Raw genomic sequence first — 23,203 nt, forward strand, 5'->3', positions numbered from 1 at the left:
ATTTAGATTGTTTGATGAGCACCACCGTCAATTTAATTGGATGATCAAATAGGTAGAGTTGACTCAGGTCAAGATTGCCAAAATCTACAGGAAGAATCTCTATAGGTGGAGATGCCCATGCGTGAAAGATAAATAAAAATATGCCATGCATGGAACGTAAACATATAAATATTTTAGTGATCGGTGCACAGAAACAAACAACAATAATTCATTGCTGCTGTTGCATTGTTCCATCATGTTTCATGTTCTTGTTCGAATGTCAACTTTAAAGTCAACTAACCCACTCACAGTATACTCTCTCTCTCTCTCTCTAAATTTATGAGCTACATTGTGTCATGCATGTAAAGGGACAAGACAGACATGACAGAAGACGGTGAACTTTTCTTTTTCTACATTCATGTACGTTAATGTCGCCCTTCAATCTTGGTGAAGCCTATTAGTGCACCTCCATCTCATCTAATGAGCTAGACATTGGGCATCAATATTGTCTACCTTCTTTCTTTCAACTCAGCAAGTAAAACCTAAGCTCCTCATGGTCTCAGAAAGGCCACAGTGGTTCGGTGCAAGTTGCTCAGAGCTGGTTTTCAGCTACCCATCTTTTGAGACAGCAAGAAGGAGGAGGAGGAGGAGGAGGAGGAGGAAGAGGTAGCAGTGCTGAAGTTTCTTCTTCCGTACACTATCCTCCAAGCATATGGTGTTTGGATTCTTGCATGCCTTGCAGTCGCTGTCGGCCGCTGCGTTGCAGGGGTCGAGCCGGGCGACGTCACTTGTTGAGGCATTGCATCCGACTCCCCGCACTCCTTCCCTGCTCGAGAGGAGAAGGGACCGCCTCTTATTCTCCGGGCAGCAACTGAGTTCTCTCGCTTGGAGGGACAGCAAAGCAAGAAGAATCGGCACGGTCTGAGACATCCACTGTCAAGGATTCTCTGGTTGGAAGATGTTGACGTCTATAGATAACTCATTTGAGACTCTACCTCTTAGCGTCAAGTCTTAAGCCAAAAGTGAATATTTCTGCCCCTGGGGACGACTGTAATTTCAACGGTGAGAAGTCAACGATCGGAAATAGTGATCTCGGTGTTAGAAAATAAATAGATAAAAGTTGTAGAAGAAGTTGATTGTACTTATCATGCCCCCGCATGATGGTACTTCGATCAAGGAGGTCAATCTTGGACTGATGTAATGCAAAAAGTTTACGAGCTAGAGGCTTCGTAAATGAGTCGTCAATTGATCAGCCGTATGAAAATGAGAAACACGAAGTTTACGGCGGACAACTTGATCGCGTACAAAGTGGAAGTCGATAGCAATATGTTTCATGCGGGAGTGGAATACCGGATTAGCGCACAGATAGGTAGCTTCAATATTATCACAATATATTATAGGGGTGGAATCGATTTTGAGTTCCTGGAGTAGATTCGTGATCCAATTGAGTTCTGCAGTGGTACTCAAGAAAACTGCAGTGAGAGAAATCTGCAGCAATTAGATGTATAGAGGAAAGCTGCAGCGAAAGCTGCTGCGGTAGAGGAAGGAAGATGTAGCGGTTGCGGCTGCTGTTGGTCGGGAAGCGGCTGCGACAACGAGGGAGGAAGACGCGGCAGCCGTCGTTAAGCAAGGAAGACTGAGCGAGGAAGACACAGTCGTTTGCCGTTCGTCGCTATTGAGGAGGAGGACACCGTCGTTAAGGAGGCGCCGTTGTGTAGAGGGAAGCGACAGCAAAAGCTGCTACGGTAGAGGAAGATGCAGCAGTTGCGACTGCTACTGGCCGGGAAGCGAGGAAGACACCGCTGTTCGCCGTTCACTGCTATTGAGGAGGCAGTGAGAGAATGTTTTCCTCCTTGCGTGACGGTGACGGAGAGTGTTTGCTGTAGGCAGCAAATAGGAGAGGGAGCAAGGCCGGCAAAGAAAAGCAAGATCGGCGATGAAACTGCTCTGATACCATGTTAGAAAATAAATAGATAAACAAGTTGTAGAAGAAGTTGATTGTTATTAACATATCCCCTTCCTTTTATACAGGTTAGAAGGGAGAATTTTTCTCAATAGGTTAAAGGATAAACAAGTTGTAGAAGAAGTTGATTGTTATTAACATATTTCCTTCCTTTTATATAGGTTAGAAGCGAGAATTTTCTTAAAAAATTTTCCTTTAACAGAGTAGAGTAGAGAGATTTCCTTGTACAGGCAGTGAAATCTCATCTACTTATCACTGGGAAGTCTCCTGTTTCTCCTCGGAGAGCTTGCAACCCTGACAAGAAATGGAAGGGACGACCCACAAACCAACCTCCCAAAGGATCCGATCTTTCAGGTGTGATCCATTCGACGGCAACTCCCTCGAGTGCCTCATCCTAATCTTACATCCTGGTCCTTTCTGCGGCAGGATCGCACTGGTGACAGGGGCCAACAAAGGAATTGGGCTTGAGACATGCCGGCAGCTGTTGTCCAAAGGCGCGACGGTCATCTTAACAGCCAGAGACGAGCAGAGGGGACTTGCGGCTGTCAGAAACCTTCAGGCTTCGGTTGCATCTGATGTGCTGTTCCATCAGTTGGATGTGGCTGACTCCGCTAGTGTTTCTTCCTTGGCAGGTTTCATCCATGACCAGTTTGGGAAGCTTGATGTACTGGTAAGCAACATAATGGTTTACCTAACCATAGCCTACACTGCTGTAATTGGCTCTCTAACATGCATCAAATTCCAGTTACCGTTGTGGTAAAGGATAGATGGTTGTCTACCGTATTAGATCCATGCTCACATCATTACACAGGAGGATATCAACTGATACACTATCTTTGATGTACTGTTTGGGTTAGATTAAATGTTTTAGTTTGTTTGTCTCAATCTTAAGTGGTTGAATTGTCATCAGACTGCTCTATGCATCCAGAGGAGTCATTTGGATTCAATTCAGGGAGAGAACAAAAGGCTGAGTTAAAAATGAACCTAAAGTTCACAACAGCAATAGAAGAAAAATTCTATTGTCCAACATATTAAAATCAAGATGTGGATTACAGACAACATGTAAACCAATGAAAGCAATTTCAAATATATCAATTCAGACACCTCCCAGCATCCACTCTCTAGTGGATGTGAGATTTCCATCAGATCAATTTGGTTACTTCATCTCCGAATAACCTTTAGGAGATGCAACATATATCACCTGGTTCTCTGCATCTCTTCTGTTTTGGATTATTATTTTTCATCCACCATTGTTCTTGCTGTTTTCCACTTACAACAGCATTTATTTCATTGGTTGTTGCCTCTTACTTTTACTGTATTGCTTATGTGAACAGCTGAACATAAGGATATGCCTAAAAGAATCTGGAAATCATAAAAGTAACTTGGCTTCACTGTCATTTTCTTGTGTTCTGATGGCCTGCTATTATATGTTTAAACTCTTGCAGTTTCCTTCACCTATCTGTCTTACCATCTCCTGCTATTATATGTTTAAACTCTTGTAGTTTCCTTCACCTATCAATGCTGTATCTGAGGCTTACCTCCAATTGCCTTAATCTATGAAGTTTGTCTTGTAGTGACTCATGAGCAGTGGAAGATTAAAATGTACCATATCTTACAAAATGTTTAAGTAGAGTTTCATGAGTATCTTTCATTTGTAAATTTCTCATTCTGGAAATTGTTTTCTCCAGGTGAACAATGCAGCAGTTCATGGAGTAGGATTAGATCCTCAGATTTTGGGTTCCTCTGTGCAAGTGGTAAGCCATATTAGTTTAATTAATCACCTAAAACATGTAGAATACCTTGAAACTTGTCTTGAATTTTGCCAAAAAAATAACAATAATCATGTTATGAAACTGATCTAAAATATTTTGCCTCAAAACCCGTAACACCTACTTAAATTGTATATTTTTTTTCTCTATCGAGGAAATCATTTTGTGATTCTTTTTTCTACTGTGTGGTTGTTTTTGGTGTCATATATGTTGTCTTTTTAAGGTTGTATTTTATATATGTGGTAATCAACTGGTATGAATTGTTTGGTGCAGCCAAACAATTTAACAGACTTGAGAAATGCAATAATAGAGACTTACGACATGGCTGAAGAATGCCTCAACATAAACTATTACGGAACGAAGAGAGTGACTGAGGCGCTCCTTCCTCTACTTCAGTCATCGCAATCACCAAGGATAGTGAATGTTTCCTCACTCTACGGAAAACTAAGGGTATGTCATCCATGAAATACTTGTCATCCTTAAATGGCTCCAGTAAGTCTACATCATTAGTTCAGCTATTTAAAACAACAATTGTTTGTTTCTGACGCCTTGTAGAACTTTGTGAGTTGTCATCCAAGGTCGATGAGACCACGGACCTGGATTTTGAAATCATATTTATATTGGCCAAATACTTCCTAAGATATTACTGGAAAGCATATTCTGAGAAAATATAAAATCAGGTTATCATTTATTTTTTATTTCCTCTGTTACCTAGTCGCATGTAAGATGGATCATCATCTACTTTATATTCCAAAGCTCATATGCCAAATTTGATTTCTAAAATGAGAGATTGTTATGTTCCATAGTTTCTCTTTGATATGATGCCATTCAACTTTGCTCTCTTCGATGCCTTATAAATGGTTGGTTTGGCAGGGATTTAAAGTTCAAGCAAATTGGAGGCTTTTCTTATCCAGAAATCATAAAATTGTATAGTTCCAGAAACTGATATAATTTATATCAAATACTCAAATACACAAGACAAATGAAAATTTTGACGGACAGACAATGGACAGTTCAAAATAACTAATTGAGTCCAAGTCCCTCTTTAGTCTGAACCTCTCTGGCTTCTAATTGAAGCTTTTTCTGTGACTACAAGACACCTTTGTCCATTCATAAATTTGCAATCTAATAAATTTCCTCCATTCTGAGCTTCTGCGAAAGTAGAATATTTTTTTCTGCTATTCTCATTCTCTTCTTTAATGCTGTTGTTTCAGTATATCCCTGACAGTAAAATTAAAGAAGAGATGAGGAACGTTGATGTTCTATCAGAAGATAGATTAGATGAACTGTTGCAGTCCTTTTTAAATGATTTTAAGGGAGGGAAGCTGCAAGAAAACGGCTGGCCGACCAGAACATCTGCATACATGGTTTCTAAAGTTGCCGTGAGTGCTTACACAAGGATCCTTGCTAAGAAGTACCCCAAGTTTTGTATCAACTGTGTGGACCCTGGATTTGTCAAAACAGACATAAACTATAACCTTGGAGAACTGCCTGTTGAAGTAGGTGCTCAAGGACCTGTGTTTCTGGCTATGCTTCCTGATGGCAGCCCATCAGGACACTTCTATGATCTGGAAGAAATGTCATCATTTGAGTAAATTTATAGTCTGAAATATAGAAAACAGCTTTGTTTTATGTGATGTAATTTTCTTTTGTTTCTATTTTACCACTGATGTGCAAGTTTGGTGATCCTTAGACCTTCATGACATACTTGCTGAAAGTTCTTGTTACAGTTATAATCTGTTTTACGCACATTCATCTTTTATTGGCATACATAACATCAAAATGCTTCCAAGGAAATTTTTTATGTCAGTGTATAATTTCTTATCCAATTGCTGGTGAACCCTTTTATTGACAAAGAAAAGCACAGTTGAGGGGGAAAAAAGAGAAATCCAGGTTGCAGCACAACCTAGAACTGAATTCTTCTAGATTCAACCCACTTGCAATTCATCAAGCAACCAAAGCATCTGAAATTTGACTGTCAGCTAGCACAGCTCAGAGCTTGAGAGTTTGGTATGGATACAGAGCTACAGCTATTCTTGTATTTTTTTATGAATCTATCCATGTTAGGCTCATCAATTGAGGGAGAAAAATGGAAAATCCAACTGCACCTCCCACCAGGATACAGTTCTTTTATCCCACATTCAATTCATGAAGCTACCAAACTCTCTGAAACTTGACTGTCAGCTAGCAAAGTTTAGAAATTGGAGAGAAATGGATATAGAGGTACATGTAACCTTGGCTGCTACTGTTATTACAACCAAAGCCAAGCTAGATAAAACAACTCTCCAGATTTTCCATTTCTCTTCTTTTATCAGCCATCAGATATGAGAGGAGGCATCAGCAGCCCAAGACAGAATTGGTACTTCCCGATCTCACATGAATTTTTCTTGTTACAGGGCCTGTTGGTCAGAAGAATGATAAGAAAAATTATTAGTTCTGCATGGTCTGAATCCAGTGCTACTTGTTTTTACAGGATTGCGGTGGTTACTGGAGCCAACAAGGGCATTGGATTGGAGATGTGCAGACAGTTGGCATTCAATGGAGTCAAGGTCATACTGACTGCCAGAGATGAGACAAAGGGAATGGAAGCTCTGGAAAAGATGAGAGACTCTGAGCTCTCTGATATCATCTTTCACCAGCTGGATGTGACTGATGCATCTAGCATTGCTTCCTTGGCTGACTTCATAAGGACTCAGTTTGGAAAGCTTGACATTCTGGTAAGAAAACTCTCTCAAATAGCAATCATGATACTAACTTCATGATAAGTTCATACTAATTGAACTGCAAAATTTCCAAGGAAGATTAAAGAATTTTACAGAAGAAAATATTGAAATCTTCCAATTATTTTGAGTAAAATTCATCTATGATCTTTTTAGCTACAATTGACATACCTCCAGAATTCATTTGAAGTGTCTAACAGCTTGCTTACATATCACAGGTGAATAATGCAGCGGTTGGAGCATTAACTGTGGACATGGATGCTCTAAAAGCATCAAAACCCACAGATGATGAGGTATGTATGCAATAATATCAAACATATCTTGCTTATTGTTTGCAGCTATAATTAACCATTTGGTATTTGAAGATGAACTAAATGAAGTTTGCCTGTCTGCAGAACACCCAAGATACAGGTGATATACCAGATTGGCTGAAGCCACATGTGGTTCAATCCTTTGAGTTGGCAGAAACTTGTTTACAGACTAACTACTATGGTGCTAAAGCTATCATTAAAGCCTTCATCCCCCTTCTCCAATCATCTCTTTCAGGAAGGATCATCAACGTGTCATCCACCCTTGGGCAACTCAGGGTACCCTTTTAATAGCTTTGTTTTTATGGAGTCCAATAACAATTTCTATTGTTCAGTAGCTCTCAAATTGCTCTTCCCATTATTACTCTGTACAGGTAATTTCAAATGAAAGGCTCCAAGAGGAACTATCAGATGTTGATTGCCTGACAGAAGAGAGACTTGATCAACTGTCAACTTTGTTTCTGAAGGATTTCAAGGATGATTTGCTGGGTTCCAATGGTTGGCCAACCATGGCATCTGCATATAAAGTCTCTAAAGTACTTATCAATGCTTACACTAGGATTCTTGCAAAGACTCACCCTGCTTTGTGCATTAACTGTGTGAATCCTGGCTTTGTCAAGACTGACTTGAACTGGAACAGCGGGATCTTGACAGTGGAAGAAGGAGCTAAAGGACCAGTGCTATTGGCCTTGGGGTATCATGAAAGTGCCACTGGCTTGTTCTTTGACCAAACTGAAGCTTCATCCTTCTGAAACATGTAAGCTTCATCTTTGATGAAGCTATTGGTAGCAGTACATTAAGGCGGATAGATGGATCTTTAGGAGCTCATGCAAATCTTGATTGCAACGCAGCCCCCAACACCAGTGTGTGTAGAAGTATGGGAACTTCCACTATGTTATGCCCGTCTTTTCCAAGAGTTAATAGATAAAAAGTGGGAAAACTCGAGAATATTTTTTGTCAATGATAATGCTGAATATGATTATGTATTGGATTAAAAGAGTTTTATCTCCACCTATATGAATCCATGAGTTCAAACAGTCGCCCTCTCCAATCGATCCTATTGATCGCCAAGGGAACTTCTTCTACCGGATCGGAGATACGGAATGGATGCTTTTTGAATATGACTTCGTTGCGGCCTCCAACATCTTGGCGATCGATGGTAAGTTCTACTTCGCCTACTCCGAATGGTTGGTAGAGATCGACTTCGACCGCATTTGTGATAGGATAAAAAAAAAATTTGTATACGAATAAATATGCTGCAGTAAAATTTAACAGAAATTATAATAAAATATACATCAAGATTTATATATAAAATCTCTTCAACATGAAGGGTAAAAACAATATGGTAAGTGAAAAAAAATTTACTATAAAAATAATAAATATACAATTCTCGGAGTCTCTTGCCCAAAATCCCAAGTATCAATTACCAGAAAATAACTGGAATACAAGGATTAGATGACTATTTAGATGATTGAGAACATCCTCTGCATTGTCCTCGTCTCTTCCATTTTTTTTACTTTTCTTGTTTTTCTACCCTTAACTACCGTGACTATTTCTCTCTTTTTCATAACTCCTACTGCCCCCATTTTTTTTTCTCTAACCACCATAATTGAATGAGCTATGGGTTTAGATTAAATGAGAAGAGAGCTAACGCTAAAGTGAGCTATGGGTTATTAAAGTCCACTATAAGCTGAATAATGAGCTATATGTCCAATAATTCAGACTTTGCTCATATTGCTGCACTCGGAAGATAGCGCGGGTCTTGGCCTCGCTTTTTTTGAGTTCGATGGCAATTTCCTGGTGGAATCAGGATAATAGTTTCTATTGGCCATTCTCGAGTCTTGGTCATAGCATCGAGAGACGATGGTATGGGTGAAGACGAATGGGAGACAATATGCGTTAAGCAGTTAGACGAGCATTCTCACCGATCGCTCTTCCTACTCATCCTCCTCCTTCGAAGCTGTAAAAGAAGTTTCCATCATTCTCACCCGCTGCTTTATCATTCACAACACTATAATCATAAAACTCATCTACGACTCTCAAAAACACTATCATTAAAAATATAATTATTATATTAAAATTATCATGTATTGAATTTTTATCAATAAAATGGATGAATAAATAAAACTAAATATTTTACTTTTATAATTATAAACTTTTTAATATAATTTTTTTAAGTTTAGAAATTAAAATATTAAAAAAATAACTACAAAATAATTAGCCCCACAATCGATTATGCCTGCTATTTGATAACTTAGTGCTGTGTGAGTTATGTACGACGTTTAATATTTGATATAATGTAAATTTATTTTTTTAAAAAAATAAGTCATTTTATTTAATTTTTATTTATTTTTATGCCACAAAAAGGATATAATTTATTTGAGTTGAAGACGTAAGCTTTGGGTTTTCCCACCTGAGACACACGTGGCAGGCAATTTCTGGTTCAACTTTAATACTCGACGGCTGCGGCGTCATTTCGTCTATCATGTTGCCCTAAGAACAAAAGAAGACCTCTCGCAAGGACAGAAATCGTTGCCTTCACTTCAATTTCTCCCAGGTTGTTCCTTTCTGCGAGATATATATAGAGAGAGAGAGAGGGAGGGAGAGAGAGATCTCTCTTTTCGAGTAATCCCTCGAACTTTAGTGCTCCTTCCGCTATAGCGCTGCGGGGATCCTCCCGACCAATCCTGAGTCAGCCGAATCTTCCCCCTTCTCGCTTAGATTCGTTTGGATTTTTGCAGATCGGCCAACCCTTGTGTCGCAATTTGTTTTCTTTGTCCATCTTCATCGATCTCTCTTATTTTTTGCCGAGAGATTGCTTTTCGATTTTGTTCTCACTTGTTGATCGGCTTGGGAAGTCGGAGATGAACCCTAGAGGTAGATTTCCGCCGCCCGGCATGGGCAATGGCCGAGGGGGTGGCGCGAGCACGAATCCTGGTTTCTATGCGAGAAATCCTCAACAGCACCAGCATCAGCATCAGCATCAGCATCAGCATCAGCAGCAGTATGTGCAGCGGAATCCGGGGAATGGCCAGCCGAACCGGCAATTCCAGCACCAGCATCAGCAGTGGTCGAGAAGGAATTGGGTAGGAGGTGACTCTGGTGCTGGCGAAGTAATGAAATCGGTTCAATCTGAGGCGACCGACTCCAGGTAAAACCGGAAAGGAAGGATCTTTGAGTGAAATTGTGGGTTTTGTTTTGTTGCTCTCTGTAGTTTTATCTTTTCCATTGTAGTTCTCTCTGTCTGTTTCTTATTGCATACTTGGAACTACTTGGAGAATCAATGAATTGCTTGGTGATTAGTTGTTTTCGTTAATAGGTGGCATTTGTTGGGACGCTACCATCGTGTGTGATTATCAATTTTGTTGATCTCATGCGTAGTTAAATTTTCACTCTCCAATGCTGCGGAAAAGGATAAAATCTTGCTTTCTGTTTGAGGCAAGCTTTATAACATATGTATGTCATGTTTTGCTTGTTCTTTGGTGGTATCTTTGCAAATTCAGGATGTTCGAAATGAATTAAATTGATTGGCCTCAACCCTGTTTGGTTGAGGGTTTTGGAAATATATAGAGTAATTGACTATTGAAAGTCGAAATCCTTAGTTGAGAGAGAGGTTGTTTCTTCTAAACCCCCACCCCCATTTTTATCTACCTTCCATTGATGAAGAGATCTTGACAACTGAAATTTAGAAAAGAAGAATCAATTTTTCTTTCCCTTCTCTCTTCTATATTCCATAACTCATCTAGGTTTTTCTTCTTTTTATCTTCTATCTTAACTCTTTAAAAATGATAAAAATGATGATATTGTTTGCCTGATTTAAAACACACACACACATATGTGCATGTATGTGTGTGTGTGTGTGTGTGTGTGTGTGTGTGAATTTCTCTCCTTTAGTTTGATGATGTCTCATTTATTGGTGTTTTAACCAAGCAGTTCTCTTGGTGTGGTTTTTTTTTTATGCATGTGGTGACCCAGCTTTTTTTGTTGTAGAACTTTAGATAAGTCCTTGTCTTTGTTTTTCCTTTTTGTTGTATGAATGCATTGGTCACATTTTCCTTAACAAAGCCAATTTTAGCTCATAATGCTATTGTTGTATTTCCTCCGCAATCAACTAAACCAAAATAACCTTTCTTTTTTATAATTTGAATCATGAAAAGGAAGGACATGCATCTATGCCTGAATTCTGTTACTAGGGAAATTAAATACTTGCCATTAACTAATGGAAACACATTGATGATGTGTTACATATTGCATGGATCTTAACCATTTAGAACTTAGTCATTGAAAAAGATCTATGTAGCTGTATCCAAATAGTTGGGACATTACTTCTTGATATAGTTTGTAGGTCTTTTGGGAAAAAATAATGCTGGAGAACACCTTTTTCTATTCCATTGGTAAGTAAATTAATCCAGGAGCAGCAGAAGAAACATATTTACAGAATTAGAGTAGTGACTTTCTGGGTGATCAGTGTGCAATTATCTAGACTAATATAGCTGCAAGGCAACCTTCTGGTTGGATAAAGACTTTGCCTGTGTTTAGTGTGTTACTGAGAGCAATGCAAAACTTTTCCTGATTATATGTAGAGGAATTTGGTGTCTTAGGATAATATAATACTTGTTGAAATCTTCCAGATTCCTGCATGCTTCATCTCTTGAAAATGAGACAAAATAAATACGTACATACTGAAAACCTATAGTTTCAGCTACTGCTTTTTCACATTTTTTCATGTTAACTTTTGAATTTACATGAGAACACAAATATTCTTCATTACAAAATCAGTTAACACATATCAGCACTTTGTTCTTTTAATTAATTTTTAATTTGATGGTTTCAGCTTGCAAGATTGGAAGGCACAATTGAAGATACCACCTGCTGACTCACGTTACAAGACAGAGGTCAAATTCACATTGATCTTTTCATGAACTAGGATAAGGGAATAATACTGGATTTTAGGAGTTCCTTGTTTTTGAATGAAGTATTGTCTACCTAAGTTGTCCTACCAGTAGACTTATGATTTGTGAAAGTGCTGCTTTTTATGTGAATTTTCCATGATGAATTAATATATTTAGTCAAGGAAGTTGATTAATCACTTGTCTTGGTATATTATAAAATGTAACTACATATTTTATCATAATAAACAAGTACCAGAGTTTTTATCTACGACAGAAGAATAGTATGTTTTCTTGTATATATGTAATATGATCTATTTAGATTTTTCTATGGTCATATCTTTGGTGCATTGTGTATTAGTTTTTTTAATATTGCGCACCAGTACACTGTATTGCGTTATCCTCTACTTGCATCTATGCTTCATGATCACCAACTTCTTTTATGATGATCACGGGAACTATCTTGTTGTATGTTTTCACTCATTTTACATTGCTCTATTCTTAAAGATTCTACGAAGTTCATTGTTGGTATAACAAAGTAATGTTATTCATCTGTCAATGATGTAGAACAAGTATGTGTAATAACTAGTTGGCTCTAGTATCTATTGGTTGTCAGGTCTTTTTCATTTAATATCTGTAAAAATGTTGGCTTGTTTTGCCAGGATGTGACTGCAACTAAAGGAAACGAATTTGAGGACTATTTTCTGAAGCGGGAACTTCTTATGGGAATTTATGAGAAGGGTTTTGAAAGGCCTTCACCTATTCAGGAAGAAAGCATTCCTATTGCACTCACTGGCAGTGACATTCTTGCCAGAGCTAAAAATGGGACTGGGAAGACAGCTGCATTTTGTATTCCTGCACTTGAAAAAATTGACCAAGATTGCAACGCTATTCAAGGTTTCTCATTGTACTCTTTTTGTTATTTGCAGAAGTTGTTCCTCCGTATTGCAGAATTTATTTAAGTTTTATCCATTGTGCCAGACCCCATATTGCTGGAAGACTTGTCCACTGATCTGCCCTTTTCTTAATGTATTTGTTTATCTTGTATTCTTTATTAGTTGCAAAGAATCTTGCTCTGTGTGCTATTAAGTATTATAATTTTGAATTTAATTTATATAGTCTTCGTTAGGATCATTTCTTCTAATGTTACTCATGCAGATCTGATGTGCATAATATCTAATTTGTCATACTTGATCTGCATCGCTAGTTTGTATCATGAATTCATGATCACATGTGCAACATATATATGTGAATTTTGTATTCTGACCAAAAATATCATGATCTCCTATCTTCTGTACCTAATGGTTGACAAGTTCTTTCTGTTCAGTTGTCATATTGGTTCCAACAAGAGAGTTAGCGCTACAGACATCACAAGTTTGTAAGGAGCTTGGAAAACATTTGAGGATCCAGGTTATGGTTAGTACTGGAGGGACCAGTTTGAAGGATGACATTATGCGTTTATATCAACCTGTTCACCTGCTTGTTGGAACACCTGGTCGAATACTTGACCTTGCGAAAAAAGGTGTTTGTGTCTTGAAGGATTGTTCAATGCTTATTATGGATGAGGTAATGCATTGAAACTTAATCTAACTCTTTTATTTTCAATGGGAATTTTTGTGTGGTCTTTAAAGGTGCCACCCCAGAATCCTATATTCTTAGCACATCTTTTTGCAAAAAGTGAAAATATAGTTTTTCATAGGATACTTTATTGTTCTTAGGCATATCTCTCACGAATCTGATTCTCATAAGATGGTTTGGTTTTCTTTTCCTTCTTTGTTTTTGTTTCTTGGATTTTATATAGTTTGAGAACCTGTCTTGTGCACTGTTACTTTGGTTTAATCTGCTTGTGAAGGTTGTCTAACTGCATGGGAATGTGTGTTGCTATAAATGGTTTTTTTCTCTGTTAAGCATTGGAAAAAAGAAATTTTACCATCTAGTTTTATTGGGACATTGATCATTCATTTACAATACAAACTAAATGAAGTATTTCTAAGGCAAAGAATATTATTTTCTGATGTGTGATATAGTTATTTATGAAAGATTGTTTGTGCTTTTAGAAGGTTGCAAGTTAAATTTCTTCAGCCTAATCTACTCATTTGTTTTGAAATTTACCAATCATTTCAACCTACAGTTTAATCATTAGCAATGCATGCTGACTGCTAAAGAAAACGTGTGACCTTTATAGATTATCATGTCATTTATCTTTTTTTCTTATTTTGCTTCTCTATTCTCTCTTTTCTAATGGCAACTAACATTTTCTCATTTCACAGGCTGACAAACTACTGTCTCCTGAGTTTCAACCAACGATAGAGCAGCTTATTCAGTTTCTTCCTGCCAATCGGCAGATTTTAATGTTTTCAGCAACATTTCCTGTAACAGTGAAAGATTTTAAAGACAAATACCTTCCAAAACCCTATATTATCAATCTAATGGATGAACTGACACTGAAGGGAATAACACAGTACTATGCTTTTGTCGAGGAAAGACAGAAGGTCCACTGCCTGAATACCCTTTTCTCAAAGGTTTGCCTTCAACTGTAGTACTTTGTATTTGGAGTGTTTTTCATAGTTCTGAGAACAATGTTTTTTTAACAGCTTCAAATTAACCAGTCTATTATTTTCTGTAACTCTGTTAACCGAGTGGAGCTGTTAGCAAAGAAGATCACTGAGCTTGGTTATTCCTGCTTCTACATCCATGCTAAAATGCTGCAAGATCATAGGAATCGTGTTTTTCACGACTTCCGCAATGGAGCATGCAGGAATCTTGTTTGCACAGGTATGGTATTTTTTTTGAAGTCTAATTTTTTGTATGAGATTAATCATGTAGATGACTAGTTATATTAATTGTTAGAAATGTGCTGCCAGCTTTTTTCTCATCCAAATGAATGCAGTTCATGCACAAACAGTGACATGGTTTGTGACTTTTTTTGTACCTAATTCATAGTACTTATCTTGTATCCAATGATTTAAAAAGCTTTAGGCGTCAAAAGACGCTAAGGTCCCAAGACACCCGAGGCGCTATGTGCTCACTCGGGCGAAACGAGACGCCCTAAAATATTAAAAGATAAAATATATATAACATAATTAAAAATAAAATTATTTAAATAAAAATATAATATTAAATTAAAAATATACTGTTAACAGTATATTACTTAAGTTAGAAGAGGAGAAAAAATTTTCTTTAAAATATTAAAATATAAAAATAAATAATATAACTAAAAATATAATTATTTAAATTAAAATATAATATTAAATTTAAAATATACTGTTAACAGTATATTACTTAAAGTTAGAGGGGGGAGAAAAAATTATTAACAGTAACAGAGGGAGATAGCAGTAGCGCTGCGAACGACAACAGCGATAGCGGTTTAAGATACTATTAACAGTATATTACTTAAAGTTAGATGGGGGAGAAAAAATGTTAAGTAACATAGATAGCAGCAGGGCTGTGAACGACAGCAACGGTAGCGGCGGAAGCTGCGAACAATAATAGTGGCAGCGATGAAAGCTGCGGGCAGCAGCGGTAGCAGTGACAGAAGCTCTAGAGGGCGTCCTGTCACGGACTTAGCTGGTTTTGCCTAAGTCGTGCGGCACCCTTGCGTGTCCGTCCGCAAGGGTCAGCCTCCCCGAAGTCTCCCATTGTCCCTTAGGACCAACAAAAGAGAAAACGGGCTAGAGAGAACGCCTCAATCGGGATCCACAAGCAAACATCTCTGAAAAACACTTCATAGACAATGCAAATTACAAACAGACTTTACAAGCTCTGAACAGTGGCACAACAAAGGGTAAAATGGTCCATTACAGACCGAGAATCTCTCGTACGTGTCAACATGACACAACCTTTATTTACAAGCCTAAAGAGGCCACCAACCCAACTAAAATGGGACTATTAAGCCTTCAGCCGCCCCTTTACATACTGTACAAGGCATGAACATGCCAAAAGACACGGACATACATAAGCATTACATCAAACACCTTGTTTAGAAGTTTGTCCGTGACATTCTCCCCCACTTATTCCTTTGACGTCCTCGTTGAAGCCTTTGTCGACACTGCAACTCCTCGCCTTTGCTGAGTCTTCAATCCTCTGCTCCAGCTACAATGCGCCTCTTGGCTCCTTGCTGCTCTTCGCTGCTGTTTTTGAGTAGTCGAACATTTGATCCGCCATGCTGCTTCAACTCACCAATGACTCTAACTCTGGTGTGGGGTTGGCTGAGTTGTGTTGATCCTTGTTGATTCCTGTGGATCCCCCAAATGAAGGAAAAGACCATCCTTACTGCGCCAGTCTCTCAAATTCCTCATGCTACTTGAACTGGGTGGATGCTTGTTGGAGCTTTAACGAGCATCGTTTCGCAAACTTCTAAAGTTTTGGGTCCTTCCTCCACAAAATTTGCTCATTGACTCTTCCTTCACTTAGTTGTCACATCCAAGTAGGTTCGCATCACTTCCGCTTTCGATTGACATTTCGTTGGGAAATGAATCGGACAATCTACTCTCAGTAGCACTGATCACCGTCGGTGAGGATTTGATAACTATTGTCTTCCATTATCTTCGAAGGGTCTTTGAACATATGCAGAGCTCCTCTGCTGGATAGTTAAGAGAATTGGGGTACTCGGTTTCACCCATTCTCTTAAAAGTTGAGAAGGCAAAGGTTACTTGACTTCGCCCGCCTCCTCGAGGTTGTACTTCATGCATCGAGCTGGTTACTGGCATTCGCCTGCTCTTTGCTCACACTTCTGAAGTACATGAAGTGTTTGCACTCCTTGCGTTGAGTTAGCTACTGTGATTCACCTTCTCAATGCCATTGAACTTCTGGAATGCAGGAAGTTGTCACCCCAACTTGGAGTAGTTCTCTCATAAGTTTGGTCGCCTCTGGGATTGTACCGTCTTCTCCATCAACCCTGCCGCCTACTCCACTAAGTAGCAAAGGTACAGCACCGCGTACTGCCTGCTTCGTTCCTTGGTTATGCACTCTTGCATGACCCGAAGTCCTTCACTTTCGGCTATCTTGATGAGAAGCACATTGACACCGGTCTTACGAAGTTCTTCGGCCTCTGCCCTTCAGCCTTGTCTCGGTACTTGGAGATTGCCTCTGCATTCTCCACCTCCTCGGCCCCTTTCACGACCAAGCGCTCACCCTCCATGAGAGCAAGGGATCAATGACTTTCACGGAAGTCCCGCCTCTGCGGTACCATGGCGTTGCCATGCCCATGGCCCTACTATCCGTCGCCTCGCATCTGCATCCCTTTTCTTCACGATCAGTAGATATGTCTCCGTGGCACTCCTCTGAGTCCACCTCCATTCTAACTGATGCTTGATTTTGGGTAGCTAAGTCCCTCTGGACTCATCGTCGCTTCCTCGCCCCTTTCGACCCCCTGCTTCAACACCTCTGTGTTCTCCAAGTAGTCAGTTTGGTCGATGGAAAGACAGACTGCAACTCCCATGCATGACCTCTGCCATCACGTTATAGGGTTTGCACCGATTCTGTTCTCCTTAGCTTCCTTGGTAGCAACGTTCGCTTACTCGGCCTTGTCCTCTGACTTGCCGGGCTCCCTTAAGCGAATATGAGCTCTGGAGCAGTCCAACTCTCCAACTACTTCGATCATACCTCTGCATGATCAAGTCCCTCCCATGGGACTCACTGGTACTTGCATTCGAACTTTTCCTTTGGTGGAACCTAGCCCCCCATATGCTGATTACCAAGGTTTTCATCCGATGCAAAATTCGATGCACGCACGGAAGACCCGCCTCTGCGGTACCATGGCCTTCACTCCTTGAACCCATAGCCTTTCTTGCCGACGTGTTGTTCACCGAAGTGGAGCTCCCAGTAGCTCCCGATCATACCTCCATATGATCTAGTCCCTCCCAGGACTATGTCGTGTGTATCGCATTGCCACGAACTGTTCCACCACGATCCGCTGCACCATGTCACCTCCTGGTGACATCTCCATTGCATTCTGATCCTTTGTGGAATAAACTCGAATTGTGAACCCTCCATGTGTGGCCTCTGCCAATACATCGCAGGGTCTCCTCCACCTTCGATTTTGTTCGCTACTTTGGCAATCGACCTTCATCCACCCACTCTTGGGTCACACCTAGATGAAGCACCGCTCTAGGACAGTCCGTCGCCTAGTAGCTCCTGAAGTCCACCGACTTCACTGTAATTTGTGCACCATTGTCTGGATCCTGGGCCTCTACCCCTACCAGCACAATCTCCGCTGCACACCGCTTCCTTCATAGCAACTCGAATGGCAACACTGTGGCATATTATTCAAGAGTACCCGCCTCTGCGTCCTCTTGCCCCGTGCTAAGGCCTTCTGAACCTAACTTCGCCTCCGCAAATTGAGTCGCCTTAGTTCCTCTATCAAATGCTTCTTCGAGATAAGGTGCATGTGCCCCAAAGCTCCCTTCGTCTTTGGCACCATGCAAGATGAGTCCGCTCCGTCAGAATGAAGGACCCATGGAACAACATGATCCTACTCTTGCCTCTGCAAGAGTTCATGTCCTTGACCTCTGTCTAAGGAAAGCACTGTGCCTCTACTCCATGTTCAACTTCTATGCTGGCTCCCTTCATGCGGCTCGGGTACTTCGCCAAGTTACACCCAAGTTGCTCCGCTCCTCGTTTTTGCATTGAGTCGATGGTGGCCCTCGTGCCCACCATTCCACGGGTCAGCCCTCCCTTGAGTCCGATCCCTATATCGACTCCAAGTGTGCCTTCATTTAAGTTGCTTTGGGTCGCTCCCCCACTTGATCTCGCAATGCATCCACCAATGCATTCTCTCAAGCGAGATCATGGGACGACTCCTCGCCGCTTGCTCAGTCCATCGAGCTTCGTGGAGTTGTTGTTTGTTGAGGTACTCCTCCTCAACATGTGTGGTCCGTCTCACATGATTCTCCCTCTAGAGAGCCGGGACTTATCCCTCCTGGATAACTATCCCGTTGGAGCAACATCTCTCTTCGTTTGGGAGACCACTATCCCCTTGGACTACTCCGATCTGCTGAACAAACTGTGCATTGTTCTGCCTCCTGCAAACGCACTTGCTAGATTGCGACTCCCCGTCAATACAGTCCCCGCTGCACCCCTCAAGGCCTAGCAACATGCTGAACTCGTTGCACACTTCAGCCTCCTACGGACGTATCCTTCACATGCCGAAGAGAAAGTTTCAATGCTCCATGGCGCCGAGTTTCGGTCGCCTTGGGATGGCCACGAACATTCCATCGTCCGCATACAAGCCCATGCACGAGTACCAAATTCTTCGAGTTAGTAATTCCCCTCACCTCTGTGAGCTTTGCATAACTCTTTTGGTCGTTGAGCAACTCATTCCACCTTGGATGGTCTCATCCTTTACCAAGCGCCTCACTTGCCTTGAGCACCATCAAGTATAGTTGTCAACGTTGAGTCGTAGCTCAAACTCAGCCATCCCAACCTTTGTGCGCTCCACATTCTTCCAAGCTTGCATGTTCTCGTGGTGCCTCTTGCGCGAAGGGTTGGCCATTCCTCTGAATGCCAATCTCGGATACCCGCTCCTCTGAGTGACTCCTTTTCCCTACATCTCCATGCCCGTTTTCCCCCAAACGGTTGCGCGTGTGCTGACTGCCCTCAACGCAGCCCCGCTAGGTCCCCCACGTTTGCATGCTAAGTGTTTCTATAAGTGCTTGTCCCGCTCTGATACCATATGTCACGGACTTAGCTGGTTTTGCCTAAGTCGTGCGGCACCCTTGCGTGTCCGTCCGCAAGGGTCAGCCTCCCCGAAGTCTCCCATTGTCCCTTAGGACCAACAAAAGAGAGAACGGGCTAGAGAGAACGCCTCAATCGGGATCCACAAGCAAACATCTCTGAAAAACACTTCATAGACAATGCAAATTACAAACAGACTTTACAAGCTCTGAACAGTGGCACAACAAAGGGTAAAATGCTCCATTACAGACCGAGAATCTCTCGTACGTGTCAACATGACACAACCTTTATTTATAAGCCTAAAGAGGCCACCAACCCAACTAAAATGAGACTATTAAGCCTTCGGCCGTCCCTTTACATGCTGTACAAGGCATGAACATGCCAAAAGACACGGACATACATAAGCATTACATCAAACACCTTGTTTAGAATTTTGTCCATGACAGTCCGTCGGTGGCGAAGGAACTTGTGGTCCTCTCCCTCGACAATGGAAGGATGCGACAGTAGAAGGAAGCTACGGGGGCCGTCGAACTTGTCCGTCGACAACAGAGGAAGGCTCGGTCCGTTGTGTCGGCGGCTAAGGCAGAAGGAGCGCTAGGGTTCCAAGGGGTCGCGCAGGCGTGAAGCGTGGTTTTGCGGTAAGAAACTATAAACCGAACCAGCTTTAAATCGGTTCGGTTCGCCTAATAGAGTCGGGCGCTCACTCGAAGCGCCTAGGCGGCGCGTCGCCTGGTGCACACACAAGGCGCTTGAGCCTCGCCTCGCCTCGCCTTGCCCGAGCGCTTAGGCGAGCGCCCTTGATCATAATTGTTATGATCATTAAATCATACTAGCATCATTAAATCACTACTTGTATCGTATGGTCATATATGCCGATCAGTTGTGACCTTGATCATAATTGTTATCCGGCATCCTGTGCTGAAACTGTCTATGCCCACAGTTTCTCCTCTGACCGAGCATGTTTTAGTTGTTTAATTTTATTTTGTTGTCAATTGACACTTTGTACAAGCAACTCATTGTACCACAGCTGGTGTTGTCTAAGTCCGTGTTCCAATTTGTGTTATGCTTATATGTAGTAAATTGTTTCTGTTGTCATTTTATGTGACCTGCTATTAAAATGCTTTTCTCCCCTGTGGCATTTTGGCTTGTCTTGCAGATCTATTTACAAGGGGAATTGATATTCAAGCTGTCAATGTTGTCATCAATTTTGATTTTCCAAAGAACTCTGAAACATATCTGCACAGGGTATGGCCTTTGATTCTCTAGTGTGTTAAGTTAAAATTCTTAATTATGAATGTCAATTCAATTGGACATGTAAGCTATCATGAACTGGTCATCCAATAGCATTTCTTCATCCAGTTCTAAGAATAAATCGAACTCTTAGAACCCATGCTCTATTGAATTGTCGACATTGATGATTACCTTGAGTTTGCTTGTACTTGCATGTCTCTAAATTACTTTGATCTCGGAATTGTTCGTTTACTTGTTTGTTGCATGCTTTTGCTGTATGGAATTTTTCTCTGATTCGATCCTGAAGACAAAAAAGTCTATGTTTAAACCAATTTACCAAGAGTAACTATTATTGTTGGACAATTTCAGGTTGGTCGTTCAGGCCGATTTGGTCACCTTGGTTTGGCCATCAATCTGATCACCTATGAGGATCGCTTTAATCTGTATGATCACTTATCAATCTTTGATATGCTAATATACTTTTAATTTGACCCTCATCTTCTTTTCTGAAATACAATAATTAATTGCCTTATGACAGGTATAGGATTGAGCAAGAACTTGGAGCAGAAATAAAACAGATTCCGCCGCAGATTGATCGCACTATATACTGCACGTGAACCACAGCAAGTTATGTCTGGCCTTTCATGGTGAATAACTAGAAGAATACTTGTAAATACTGGCATGTCAAGTGTGGAAGTCTCTTACTTATTTGCTATTTCTAAATGGCCCCATTTATGATAGCATGAAATAGAAACAGATCCTTGTCTGATTGCACATATACATTTTTGCCTATCTTTGCATTTCATGAATACTGAATGAGATGTCAATAATGATAGTGCATAGGTCACCCAAAGGCAGCTTGTAAGCGTCTGTCTTTTAATGGTTAAATAGATTTACTGTTGACCAAGAAGCATACTATAAAAGTTGTAATGCCCAACTATTGGGTATTGGGTACTTGGGTCTTTTGTCATTATTAAGCAATCATTGCTCAAACTACGAATGAGCAAATCAATCTCTATAGTTCCATTGTTAGGTTACCTTCTATTTCTCAGTTCGCACACCACTATCATAAATTAGTTACTTTGTCTAAAAGGTGCATCACTAATTATAATATTGCAAATATTAGGATGTATCTCTGATTTTGGATGAAATGAGAAAAAGATGTCTAAGTTGGTATGTGCATGTGCAAAGGATTGCAAGAATGGTATAATTGACATGTGCATTGAAGGCTATCCACCAACGTTGGTCCTTGTTAAGAAATAAAAAGTAATTTTGTATATCCTTTTACTCTTATTGATCATCAAGAATGTGAACTAATATATGCTCTGATCTTTTTGCTCTCTGTTAGATTTTTCTTTTTCTTTCTTTTTGCTAATTCTGAATTTTGGCATCTTGTTTTTTAATCCTCTGAGCAAGCTATGCATACTTGTGATGTAAACGTTTTGTTGAACTGCATGCACATATGGTCATTTGATACTAATTTTCCCCTTTCACTAAACACATTTATTATTTTGTAACAGTGTCCTCTCGTCTAATTACCTGACATCAACCTTCTTTGTATATAGGGTTTATCTCATTACCTTGTTCATACCGTCATGGCAGCAGATGGCACAATGGATATATCAAAATCAGCTTTTATTTTTAGACTATGCTGATACCTATTGGGTAACTTCAAATCATGATCATTCTTGACTGTGTTGTCAAGTTGGGTATTAGATTCTCTTGACACGCAGGTGGAAGAAGGCTTTAAATTGTCTGTACTTTGGTTCTCTTTTCAACCAAGTACTGGTAAGGAGATAATAGTCGCATCATGTTGTATGCACCGAATGCGCACAGTTGAAGTTTGCAAAGTAGGATTCTCGTCTCCAAATGTCTGTTTAAATGCCTAAATCTAACCACTGTTCTAAATTGTAGGTTTATGCCATAAACAAGTTATCCGTGGCATGTTTGTGCTTATGGTTTTGTACTATCAACTTGTGTAGAATGTGTTGAATGTTCTCGTTTGCTGATAAACCAATTGTAGTAGATGATCAGCAACAAGGCCTGGAGAAAGGACCAGATGAGCTGCTCAAAATAAATGGATTCAGCTGTTGCTTCAGGTCAGTACTTAAAAGATGTTGGTAATTTTCTTGTCGAGCAATAAAGAAAATTCATTTGATAAGAGTGGTTCTTAAAATTTAAAATGAAAAATTGATTTGTTTACTTGGGTTGGGCATTTAAGTGTTCGTTTAGGACATTTGGGATATAATTTAGGTTCAACTCTATTTCGGATTTCATAAAAAAACATTCAGTGAGAACGCATGGTTGCTTGATACTCTAATCAGTGATTTTGGTTTTTGATTTCGAACTAATTTATTATTATTATTATTATTATTATTATTATTATTATTTAATTTTTAACTTTTTTTTTATTATTTAGCATCGAATCGGAATCGTAGATTTTGATTTTGGTTTGGGATTCGATTCGATTTGAAACTGCAGAATTGTTGATCGATTTTTATTTGAAATTTCAATCGGTTCAGTTTGAATCGGAATCGGTCTCGGGTGGTTCAGTTTCGATTTCTAGATTTGAAAAATCGAAATCATTCGTCGGTTTTATAATTTTAAATTATTTTAAATATTTTTTTATATTTATAAAATTGTAATTAAAAATAATTAAAAAATTAATGGT

At 39.9% G+C, this 23,203-nt stretch overlaps 3 protein-coding genes across 4 annotated transcripts; all 3 read left to right on the top strand.

Moving 5' to 3' along the window:
- Nucleotides 1-2,117: 2,117 nt before the first annotated feature.
- On the top strand, nt 2,118-5,460 carry LOC135612355 ((+)-neomenthol dehydrogenase-like). Its single transcript, XM_065108533.1, has 5 exons — nt 2,118-2,296; nt 2,369-2,612; nt 3,631-3,696; nt 3,985-4,161; nt 4,926-5,460. The coding sequence occupies exons 1-5, from the start codon at nt 2,247-2,249 to the stop codon at nt 5,304-5,306; spliced, it is 918 nt and encodes a 305-aa protein (XP_064964605.1). The 5' UTR covers nt 2,118-2,246; the 3' UTR covers nt 5,307-5,460.
- A 140-nt stretch (nt 5,461-5,600) lies between these two features.
- Nucleotides 5,601-7,776, top strand: LOC103984761 (short-chain dehydrogenase/reductase 2b). The gene is made up of 5 exons (XM_065108532.1): nt 5,601-6,070; nt 6,185-6,428; nt 6,650-6,724; nt 6,827-7,018; nt 7,114-7,776. Exons 1-5 carry the CDS (start codon nt 6,036-6,038, stop codon nt 7,489-7,491), a joined length of 924 nt encoding a protein of 307 aa, XP_064964604.1. The 5' UTR covers nt 5,601-6,035; the 3' UTR covers nt 7,492-7,776.
- Nucleotides 7,777-9,214: 1,438 nt separating this feature from the next.
- LOC135612357 (DEAD-box ATP-dependent RNA helicase 6-like) lies at nt 9,215-22,501 on the top strand. 2 transcript variants are annotated; one of them, XM_065108535.1, is made up of 10 exons: nt 9,215-9,890; nt 11,574-11,634; nt 12,291-12,525; nt 12,956-13,194; nt 13,899-14,150; nt 14,223-14,403; nt 20,459-20,547; nt 20,902-20,975; nt 21,071-21,179; nt 22,098-22,501. In XM_065108535.1, exons 1-9 carry the CDS (start codon nt 9,604-9,606, stop codon nt 21,147-21,149), a joined length of 1,497 nt encoding a protein of 498 aa, XP_064964607.1. In that variant the 5' UTR covers nt 9,215-9,603; the 3' UTR covers nt 21,150-21,179; nt 22,098-22,501. The 2 variants fall into 2 exon arrangements, with proteins under 2 accessions (XP_064964607.1, XP_064964608.1); XM_065108536.1 differs by having other exon boundaries at nt 21,071-21,159.
- The last annotated feature ends 702 nt before the right edge of the window (nt 22,502-23,203 follow it).

The sequence above is a fragment of the Musa acuminata genome, chromosome BXJ2-5, assembly GCF_036884655.1.
Source record: "Musa acuminata AAA Group cultivar baxijiao chromosome BXJ2-5, Cavendish_Baxijiao_AAA, whole genome shotgun sequence".
NCBI lineage: Eukaryota > Viridiplantae > Streptophyta > Magnoliopsida > Zingiberales > Musaceae > Musa > Musa acuminata.